This window comes from Callithrix jacchus, chromosome 6 (assembly GCF_049354715.1).
Source record: "Callithrix jacchus isolate 240 chromosome 6, calJac240_pri, whole genome shotgun sequence".
NCBI classification, from domain to species: domain Eukaryota; kingdom Metazoa; phylum Chordata; class Mammalia; order Primates; family Cebidae; genus Callithrix; species Callithrix jacchus.
This window is the reverse complement of record NC_133507.1, coordinates 151534391-151546084: the sequence shown is the minus strand read 5'-3', so window position 1 is coordinate 151546084 and position 11694 is coordinate 151534391. Positions and strand designations below refer to the sequence as shown.

At 44.7% G+C, this 11694-nt stretch overlaps 1 protein-coding gene across 1 annotated transcript in view; it reads right to left on the bottom strand.

Moving 5' to 3' along the window:
- Window positions 1–405: 405 nt before the first annotated feature.
- Window positions 406–11694, bottom strand: part of FBXO36 (F-box protein 36) — an 80534-nt gene continuing 69245 nt past the window's right edge. Inside the window, exons 3-4 of the mRNA XM_003733252.6 lie at window positions 10532–10704; window positions 406–911 (exon numbers count right to left, since the gene is read on the bottom strand). Of these exons, the coding sequence (XP_003733300.4) occupies window positions 753–911; window positions 10532–10704 (332 nt within the window). The 3' untranslated portion in view covers window positions 406–752. The remainder of the gene's footprint in view (window positions 912–10531; window positions 10705–11694) is intronic.

The following is an 11694-nucleotide window of genomic DNA, read 5'->3' as shown; positions in this document are numbered from 1 at the left end:
CTAAGAAATGTTTATAGGTTTCGGCCAGATGTAGTGGCTCACGTCTGTAATCCCAGCACTTTGCAAAGCTGGGGCAGGCGGATCACTTGAGGTCAGGAGTTCAAGACCAGGCTGGCCTACATGGCAAAACCCCATATCTACTAAAAAGAAAATACAAAAAAAAAAAAGAAGAAGAAGAAAGCAATGATGATAGGTTTATTTAACAATGTGAAGCAGTCCTGGAAGTTGTACTTTGAGCAAGATCTGTAAGCAGGATGCCTGCACTCCTCCAGCTAAGACGTTCCCATTGGGGACACTCAGCCACCTGCTCCATGGCTGGACTCAGATGACACAATGCCAGGAAAAAATTCAAAAGCCCCAGTACCCTTTCAAATGCCTACATAAAACAGATGTCTAATAAAAACCTGCTTATAATCATTTATTATTTGTTTACATACAACAGAAGCCTCTTTTCTCGTGGGAGTTGGGATAAGGAAGACGGTGGCCTGTGGGGCTCCGTGTCTTGCAGCCCTTGTCCTCAGGCCATGATCTGACCCCAGAAGGACAGGGACGGTGACTCCAGCAAGGCACTAGGCAGCCAGGGTCTGCTGCATTTGTGTGCAAATCCTCTACGTTTTTAAATTGCTCCATGCATCAGCAAAACCTTAGTTCTTAAGAAAAGGAGACAGAAGAGATTTGGACACCGAAGAGAAACAGAGCCATGCCTCAGCTCCCTGCTGGTGGGAAAATGTGCGTCTAAGGTTGCTTGTCTCTCAGGCTTCCGTGCTTTTGTTTCCTCCTGCGGAGCTGGGGCTGGAGCTTGTTGGTGAAGCACACCTTCCCACGTCCGCTGCCAGGGCCTTCATGTCGGGAGTGATGGTGTCACAAGTCGACTGGACTATCTGTTCCGACAGTTTATCAGACATGCACAGCTGTGGGTAGGAAAAGCCAGAGGTGGGTTACAGCACACGTGTGTTAAGTAAAAGCCATTTTGGCTGCGCACTATGGCTCACGCCTGTAATCTCAACACTTTGGGAGGCCGAGGCGGGCAGATCATGAAGTCCGGAGTTCAAGAGCAGCCTGGCCAACATGGTGAAATCCTCTCTCTATTAAAAATACAAAAAAAAATTAGCCGGGCATGGTGGCGTGTGCCTGTAGTCCTAGCTACTCGGGAGGCTGAGGCAGGAGAATCGCTTGAACCTGGGAGGTGGAGGTTGTAGTGAGCCAAGATTGCACCACTGCACTCCAGCCTGGTGACAGAGCAAGACTCTGTCTCAAAAAAAAAAAAAAGAGTAAAAGCCATTTACTCACTCAAACTCATTATCAAACTCCTGCTGCCTGTGGGACACTGGAAGAAACACTACCTGTGCCAGACACAGGTCCTGCCTTAAGAAACTTCCTCTTTGAGAAAAAGAGCAAGGCATAAATATCTAAGTGTACATATATCTAAAGGACATACCCTTCTGCACATGCTGAAACTTCCAAATGACAGCAGTAGAGACAACATGCTCCTACGACACGGACAACACTCCTTCATGCAAGTGAAAACGTGTTTATTCTCCACCTTCACCCCCACCAACTGCTGCCAAGTCCCAACAGTCACTGTAAACATCTGGGTGATATTCATTGCCTCTATTTAATTCCAGTTAATCTCTATTTATTTATTTTTTATATAGAGTCTCACTCTGTTGCCCAGGCTGGAGTGCAGTGTTACTATCTCAGGTGATTCTTCTGCCTCAACCTCCCAAGTAGCTGGGACTACAGATGCATGCCACCACACCCAGCTAATTTTTTGTATTTTTGATAGACACAGGGTTTCACCATGTTGGCCAGACTGGTCTTGAACTCCTGACCTCACATGATCTGCCCATCTCAGTCTCCCAAAGTGCTGTGATTATAGGCATGAACTTGTGAGCCACCGTGCCTGGTTCAATTCATCTTTCTATCCTATGCAATAGAATTACAAAGTTCATCAGCACCACTTTATCCTATATAAAACAGCAGGAGAAAGGGAGAGAGAAAATACTACCCACATATAAATGTATACACAACTGAGTAAGGAAGAAAATCTGGGTAGCTTCTACAGTCCTGGCTTCTGCATCAGGTCACAAGGCACGAGTTGTACTTTCTCCCTCTACCGTCACTCCATTTCTCTTTGTCTTTAGCCAGCACTTCAACTCATCCAGATGCTACGTCCGGTGATGTGACCCAAACCTTCTCTACTTCCTGCAAGGTGGGAGCACTTCTTGGTCTCAAATGTAGATGTTCTATTCTTCTGTTAACTTTTGCCATGGCAAAAAAAAAAAAAAAGATGAAGCCAATCCTTGCAGCAACGTGGATGCCACTGAAGGCGGTTATCCTAAGCAATCTAATACAGAAATGGGAAACCAAATAGCGCATGTTCTTACTTGTAAGTGGGAGCTAAATCTTGAGTGCATACAAACATAGGCATGATTGCTGTCCCCCCATAATGGACCACCAGGGCGGCCTCCCTGGCCCACACCCACCTTCCCACTGCCCATCCTACCTTCTCTCCCAAACAGCACCAGCCCTGGCCAGCCTGTTATGCTGTGCTCTCCTGCATCCTGACTTCCTTCTGGGGAGGAAGGATTGTGTAAGTGTGATCTCGACCTCCTTACACCATTACATTCACTTCTGAACAGAAAGCAGTCACCAGCTGGGCATGGTGGCTCATGCCTATAATCCCAGAACTGTGGAAGGCTGGGGCAGATGGATCATTTGAGGTCAGGAGTTCAAAACCAACCTGGCCAACATGCTGAAACCCTGTCTCTACTAAAAATACAAAAATTAACTGGGTGTGGTGGTAGCCACCTGTAGTCCCAGCTACTCGAGAGGCAGAGGCAGGAGAATCACTTGAACCCAGGAGGTGGACGTTGCAGTGAGCAGAGATCACGCCACTGCACTCTAGCCTGGGTGACAGGGCAAGAGTCAGTCTCAAAAAAAAAAAAAAAAAAAAAGCAGTCACCACTCCTTACTTCCATAGTTCATGCTCTTCTGAAAGTACTCCAGTCAGGGAAAGGAATGAATTACAAATAGAAATGAATAGTACCCTAAGGCATAACTGCTTACGATCCTTTCTGCATAGCCGTGAGAGCAACAGCTATTATATTCACATAATGGTTACTGGTCAGCAGCAACACTGAAAATCTACAGACCCCAAAACATTCGTGATCTTATCTCTCCTTCAACAGTTCTTCAAGATTTAGTTCCTCTACTCAGACTACAACACATTCTAAACAGAAACAAAGGAAAACTTTAAAGATGTCTTAATACGGAAAAATAGATTACGTGAACCGCCTTGAAAAGATCCGGAACTGCAGCACCAATGTGGATGCTATCCCGTTACCAGCACAGTACATGTCAGGATATCGGTGTGCTTGTAACAGAAATTCTGGGAGAGAACTACAAGATTTGGGAGAAAAGGAAAGAATTCTTAGAAGAGCTAAAGTTTCCACTAGTATAACTTCATTTATGACCCATCAAATTTTATACTGAAAATATTTAGTTTTGTTTGACATTGTAAGTTGGTACACAAAATACCCGCATCTATGACTCCCAACCCCTGATGCTCTTTGGCTTAGTTGCCAGGTTGCAAAACAAAAGTTTCCATAGTTCTAGCTACTTGGATCCAAAGCCCAGCTAATCATGGATTTAGCTCCCCCTGGTGGTGGTGCATGAATTTTACATACATAAATTGTAAAGTTGAAGAGAATCGTCGGGCTTAATGAGTTAAAACCTCTCCTTTTGCAAATAGGAAAACCAGGGCTGAGAGAAGAGAAGGGAGATGGATGCTGCTCCAGGTGCATGCTGGGGAGTGGCCGAGCTAAGAACAGAAGAGAACCCAGCTCTCCAGCCTCCTGCTGATTTAAACACACCGCAGTGTGTTTAAATGCACAGTGATGCTAGGAGATCCCCTCCCGCTAGCTTTCAGCCTTCTAAAGTCTTCTGAGACATTTGCTCTGTTCAACCTTAATATCAACTGGTCAAATTCTTGGGCCCAGCCGGGCTCCAGTGGCTCACGCTTGTAATCCCAGCCCTTTGTGAGGCCTATGTGGGTGGATCACTTGAGGTCAGGAGTTCAAGACCAGCCAGGGCAACATGGTGAAACCTTGTCTCTACTAAAAATACAAAAATTTGCCGGGTATGGTGGCGTGCTCCTGTAGTCCTGGCTATTTGGGAGGCTGAGGTGGGAGAATCGCTTGAACCTGGGAGGTGGAGGTTGCAGTGAGCCAAGATCACGCCACTGCACACCAGCCTAGCAACAGAGCAAGACTCCATCTCAAAAAAAGAAAGAAAGAAAAGGCCAGGCACGGTGGCTCATTCCTATAATCCTAGCACTTTGGGAGGCTGAGGTGGGTGGATCACCTGAGGTCAAGAATTCAAGACCAGCCTGGCCATCATGGTGAAACCCCATCTTTAAAAAAAAAAAAAAAAAAAAAAATTGGCCTGGCATGGTGGCTCAAGGCTGTAATCCCAGCACTTTGGGAGGCCGAGGCAGGTGGATCACAAAGGTCAAGAGATCGAGACCATCCTGGTCAACATGGTGAAACCCTGTCTCTACTAAAAATACAAAAAGTTAGCTGGGCATGGTGGCGCATGCCTGTAATCCCAGCTATTCAGGAGGCTGAGGCAGGAGAATTGCCTGAATCCAGGAGGCGGAGGTTGCGGTGAGTCGAGATCGCGCCATTGCACTCCAGCCTGGGTAACAAGAGCGAAACTCCGTCTCAGAAAACATAATAATAATGATAATAATTAAGTGAGAAAGAAATGCACCTTATGGGTTGTGCCATTTAGCTAAGGCTGATACAAGAACACAAGGTTGCTGTGAATGTGGCCAGAGATACAGAGATAGTTTGCAGGCATGGACAGAGAAATGAAAGAGAAGCTGTAGGCTGACATTAGAACAACACCTCTCAGAATTTTGGGTAATCCTAAAACCAGTGAATTTTTTAAAAAGCAGAACAAAATAAAATGATAATGAAAAACCAAAATAAGGGTGCTGCTGACTTTCACATTTTGTCAAATAAGAACAACTTTAAAAATGATCATGTATTATTACCACCACTTCATAAAAGAAGAAACATTTTAACGTCCCCAAAATAGAAAAGACCTAACATCCACTGAAAGACGGTCACTTAAATGAAACAAGTTTAGCCTTATCAAAAACTTTATGGTCCCCTTATTTTTCTTGTTTATTCATGGATTTTAAAGTCACTGATAATGCTGGTTTGCTGAGCATGAACTGCTCTGTAAACCATTTTTGGAGAAGAGAGATTGGATAAGAATAAAGAGTTTTTGTTTTTTGAAAGATGAAACTGATTTGAGAAAAAATTTAATGCGGGGCATGGTGGCTACACCTGTAATCCCAACATTGGGAGGCTGAAGCAGGATTGTTTGAGTCCTAGAGTTCAAGACCAACCTGTGAAACATGGTGAAACCCCATCGCTACAAAAAATACACAAATTAGCTGGATGTGGTGGCATATGCCTGTAGTCCCGGCTACCCAGGAGGCTGAGTTGGGAGGATCACTGGAGCCCAGAGGGTTCTATGCAATCATGCCATTGCATTCTAGTCTGTGCCACAAAGCAAGACCCTGTCTCAAAAAGGAAAAAAAAATAATGTACAGGTGGGAAAAAAACAGAAATATGTAATTACTAAATGCAATGCAGTAAGCTGAATTGGAGATAAAACAGCAAAAGGACATTATTGAAAAAACTCATGAAATTCGAATAACATCTATATTTTAGTTAATAATATTGTACCACTATTAATTGGCTAGTTTTTATAAATGTGCCATGGTTATGTAAGATGTCAACATGGGGGAAGCTGGATAAAGGGCATAGGTAAAATCTATATTATCTTTATAGCACTTTTATAAATCTAAAATTATTTATAAATTAAAAGTTAAAAAAATAACAGGCCAAGTGATGGCTCATGCCTGTAATCCCAGCTCTTTGGGAAGCTGAGGCAGGCTGATCACTTGAGGTGAGGAGTTCAAGACCAGCCTGGCCAACGTGGTGAAATCCAGTCTCTACCAAAAGTGAAAAAAAAAAAAAAAATTAGCCAGGCATAATGGCTTGCACCTATAATTCCAGCTGCTCAGAAGGCTCCAACTCCAGGAGCTCGAGTTTCAGTAAGCAGAGATTGCACCACCGCACTCTAGCCTGGGTGACAGAGTGAGACTTTGTTTCTTAAAAAAACAATAATAATAACAACAAACAGAAAATAAAGGAAATAAGTGAAATCCCCAGGAATAGGCCCTGGAACCAGTGTCAGGTAGCACTGATCTTTTTGTTTTGTTTTGTTTTTGAGACGGATTTTCGCTCTTGTTACCCAGGCTGGAGTGCAATGGCACGATCTCGGCTCACCGCAACCTCCGCCTCCTGGGTTCAGGCAATTCTCCTGCCTCAGCCTCCCGAGTAGCTGGGATTACAGGCATGCGCCACCATGCCCAGCTAATTTTTTGTATTTTTAGTAGAGACGGGGTTTCACCATGTCGACCAGGATGGTCTCGATCTCTTGACCTTGTGATCCACCTGCCTCAGCCTCCCAAAGTGCTGGGATTACAGGTGTGAGCCACCGCGCCTGGCCTAGCACTGATCTTGAATAGGAGAGGAACACCTCCCTCCCTGAGGTAAGAGGAAAGAGTTGGACTGGACACAATAATTTGGTAATAAACTTGCCCCCTGGAATTTGAAAAGGAAGTCTTTTTTTCATTAATAGTTAAATGAAAATAACTTACAAATGAAGTGTGTAACAGGTAAATGGAACACAGATAAAACTTAGATTGACAACAGAAATAAGTGGTTTTCCTTTTTTCCCTGTGTGCAAACAAGAAAAAGAAGTGGTCGACCTGTTGTGGTGGCTCTCGCCTGTAATCCCAGCACTCTGGGAGGCCAAGGCTGGCAGATCATTTGAGGTCAGGAGTTCGAGACCAGCCTGGCCAACATGGTGAAACCCTGTCTCTACTACAAATGCAAAAATTAGCCAGACATGGTGGCAAGCATCTTTAATTCCACTCAGCTACTTGGGAGGCTGAGGCAGGAGAATCGCTTGAACTCATGAGACAGAAGTTGCAGTGAGCCAAGATCTCACCATTGCACTCCAGCCTGGGTGACAGAGCCAGACTCCGATTCAAAAAAAAAGGAGTGGTTCATGTTTTGTGGGGAGAAAAAAAGCAGCAGCCCTGAGTCATGTTCCATCTTCTAATAATTCTGCTCTGTAAAAATGCTGTGGGCTGAAGTCAGCAACCTAGAGAAGCCTTACTTCAAAGCACTGGCTAAATTATGGAGAATGTTTTCAAGACCACACTGAAATACTAGCAGGACACTGAGGGTGAAAGTAACATGGGAAGTGAGTAACACTTGGAGAGAAGGAGGAGAAACACCAGAAGCCACTGCACTTGAGGCTGTTTCCTATTAAATCCTTCCGTTTACTTTCAGGAGCCAACGGGGCAGAAACTTTGACCAGATCCCCACTAGTATATTTTATTTACACAGAATTCTCTTTTCATTTAAAGTATCAATAACGAGCTTCTTCTTCTTTTTTTTTTTTTTTTGAGCGAGAGTCTTGCTCTGTTGTCCAGGCTGGAGTGCAATGGCATGATCTCGGCTTACTGCAACCTCTGCCTCCCTGGTTCAAGTGACTCTCCTGCTTCAGCCTTCAAGTACCTGGGATTACAGGCCCACACCACCATGCCCAGTTCAGCTAATTTTTGTGTTTTTAGAAGAGATGTGGTTTCACCATGTTGGCCAGGCTGGACTCAAACTCCTGACCTCAGGTGATTCAACCACCTGGGCCTCCCAAAGTGCAGGAATTATAGGCGTGAGCCACGGTGCCCGGCCCTAACAATCAGCTTCTTTTTTTTTTTTTTTTTGAGATGGAGTTTTCACTGTTGTTACCCAGACTGGAGTGCAATGGCACGATCTTGGCTCTCCACAACCTCCGTCTCCTGGGTTCAGGCAATTCTCCTGCCTCAGCCTCCCGAGTAGCTGGTATTACAGGCATGCACCACCGTGCCCAGCTAATTTTTTCGTGTGTTTTTAGTAGAGACGGGGTTTCCCCTTGTTGACCAGGATGGTCTTGATCTCTTGACCTTGTGATCCACCTGCCTCAGCCTCCCAAAGTGCTGGGATTATAGGCGTGAGCCACCGCGTCCGGCAACAATATGCTTCTTATCAGCACCAAGTACAAAATTTCAACTGTAGGATACTTATTTAATGGCAAAAAAATATATACAATAGTACTTGTTTTCAGCTTTCTATTTTTAGGGAGGAAAATCAAGTAAAAACTGTATTTTGGGGAGCTAAATGATGGGAACTTATGAATACAAAGAAGGAAACAATAGATACTGGTGTCTGCTTGAGAGTGGAGGCTGGGAGGATGGGGAGGAGCAGAAAAGATGACTACTGGGTACTGGGCTTAATACTGGGTGATGAAATCTGTACCAAAAAACCCCATGACACGAGCTTACCTATATAAGAAATCTTCACATTTTTGCCCAGGAAGGTGGCTCACACCTGTAATCTCAGCACTTTGGGAGGCTGAGGTAGGAGGGTGATTTGAGCCCAGGAGTTCAAGAGCAACTTAGGCAACACAATGAAATTCCACCTCTATTTTAAAAATTAAGTATATGTGTGTACATATAGATATACACACACACTCAGAAGGAATATATGAAGTACTGTAATGTGGATTATATTACTTAAGGCCAGGTGAAATGGCTCATGCCTGTAATCCCAGCACTTTGGGAGGCCAAGCTGGGTGAATCATCTGAGGTCAGGAGTTTGAGACCAGCCTGACCAACATGAGGAAACCCCATCTCTACTAAAAATACAAAAATTAGCCAGGCATGATGGCGGGTGCCTGTAATCCCAGTTACTCGGGAGGCTGAGGCAGGAGAATCATTTGAACCCAGGAGGGAGAGTTTGCAGTGAGCTGAGATCATGCCATTGCACTCCAACCGGGGCGACAGAGCAAGACTCCATCTCAAAATAAAAAAAAATAATATTACTTAAAAAAAATATTTTTGAGATCGCATTTTTCTCTGTTGCTCAGGCTGGAGTGAAGTGATATGAACACAACTCACTGTAACATCAGCCTCCTGGGCTCAAGTGATCCTCCTGCCTCAGCCTCCTGAGTAACTGGGATTACAGTTTCTCAGCTCATTTTTTAAAACTTTATTGCAGAGATGATATCTCCTTATTTTGCCCAAGTTGGTCTCAAATTCCTGGGCTCAAGCAATCCTCCCTCCTCAACCTCCCAAAGTGCTGGAAAATGTTAGCTTTTTAGATCACAAGATTATGATTTGAATCGTCTTGGAAAATGTTGTATGTTCTTTTGTAAATGGACATTGCCCCAGTACATTACAGCTAAATACCAAGCTAGTTGGGGTTCCCGGGTTGCAAGCAACAGATTCCAATTCTGACTGACTTAAGCCAAAGAGGGATTTAATGGAAAATTAGTATGTGTGTGATTATGGGGTAGGGTTGGGGGGTCTAGAATTGAAGAAACAATGGAAGAAATAGGGACCAAGGCACCTTCCAGGATCCACGGAGTACAACTGAGAAAGGTCACAATGAAGCCTTGACACTGGCTGGAATCAGCACTGGCAGTGCTTTCTGTTCTCGGGTCATTCTGCTGAGGATTCGAAGCAGTGAAACAGTGCAACTTGTCTGCTTGGGGCAAGGAAGAAAACAGGGCACTGCAGTGGACAGCCCACGGAAGCACACATCCTGGGAGACCGGCATTGCAGCACAGGCTATTACTGAAAGAAGTGGAAACGGATGTCAGGTAGTTCCTCCTTGCCCTATTCTTTTTTTTGGGGTGGGGGAGACAGAATCTTGCTCTATCCCCCAGGCTGGATGGAGTGCAGTGGTGTGATCTCGGTTCACTGCAACCTCCGCCTCTGCCTCCTGGGTTCAAGCGATTCTCCTGCCTCAGCCTCCCAAGCAGCTGGGATTACAGGCGCCTGCCACCGTGCCCAGCTAATTTTTATATTTTTAGTAGAGACAGGGTTTCCCCATGTTGGCCAGGCTGGTCTTGAACTCCTGACCTCAGGTGATCCACCCACCTAGGTTCCCCAAAGTGCTGGGATTACAGGCGTGAGCCACTGCGCCCAGCACTTTGCTTATGACACCATGCTTCCCCTTGGCTGTTCCTTGACTTGGAATGACCCCTAACCCAGATCACCTGTCTTCACCAATTTCGCTCTCAAAAGCCAGATAAAGTAACCCGCTTCTGTTGAAGCCAGGCAGAGAAAATCACTTTTCACTGTCTTTGTACCTTGCATCCACATCCCCTGTTGAACTGATCACACTGTATTATAATTATTTGTATCTACATGAATCTCTCCTGTAAGACTGTAAGTTCTCTGAGGGGAGGAATGTCTTTTCCTCTCTGCTGCTGTGTGGCTAAGACAGTCAGTCTCCATCACAAAGTTGGTACTCAACAAATGATTGCTATGTTAAAAAAAAGGTTTTTAGAAAGCACATGGAAAATTCTATATAGACATAAAATAATTGACTGTTACCTTTGCAAATCTGTGTGATGTTTGAGAGAGCCTGGCAATGTCTTCCAGATCCAGATAAGAAATGATATTCAGGAGCAAATCGTCAGAGAGCCGTTCAAGGAAGTCGACTTGACCTTTGCACAGATTGATGACATAGTCTAATATTCTTACACCAAATATTATGGCAGTTTGACCTGTCATTCAAAGAAGCCAACAAACCAAGACGGTTATCATGTACAGTCACATCAAAATGAGAACAACGATCGTGAGACACAAGCTTCAGGGCATTTTTTCCCTGGCAGTGATGTTAGATGATGCTGAGTCATTCTGACTTTCACCGAGCTGCCTTTGGGGCTAAAAGAATGCAGTTTTAGGCATCTGTTTCCAATTGCCGTCTCTGCCCTGAGATCAGAATCTTTTAGGGACACTCACTGTTTAACACAGTAATTTCTGCATCCCCTTAATCTCATCAGCCCCAAACTCCAGTCTATACTGCTAATTTAACTGGTCTCGGTGTTACCACCAAACTCACAGCCTCTCCAAGCGGGCAGCTATGTAGAGGAAAAGAAAATGCTGGTCACGTGGCTTTTCTGACAGCCCCTCTCCTCCCCATTGGTCTAAAACACACAGTTACCTAATTTTAGTTGACTATTGCTCTCGAATTTAATTTAATTTTTTTTGAGACGGGTTGTCCAGGCTGGAGCGCCGTGACGCAATCTCAGCTCACTGCAATCCTCCCATCTCAGCTTCCTGAGTAGCTGGGACTACCAGTGGGTGCCACCATGCCTGCCTGCTTTTTTTATTTTATTTTATTTTTTTGGAGAGACATCGTCTTACTATGTTTCCCAGCTGGTCTACAACTCCTGGGCTCAAGTAATCCTCCCACCTCAGCCTCTCAAAGTGCTGGAATTACAGGCATGAGACACCATGCCCCTGTTGTTTTTATATACTGCATCTCTACCAAACTATCTTCCTTCTTCTTTACTATTTCCTTTCATCCCTATCTTCATTTGATAGAAAAAAAATAGAAAGAGGGCCAAGTGTGGTGGCTCACGCCTGTAATCCCAGCACTTCGGGAGGCTGAGGTGGGTGGATCACCAGAGGTTGGGAGTTTGAAACCAAACTGACCAACATGGAGAAACCCCTGGCTCTACTAAAAATACAAAAAATTAGCTGGGTGTGGT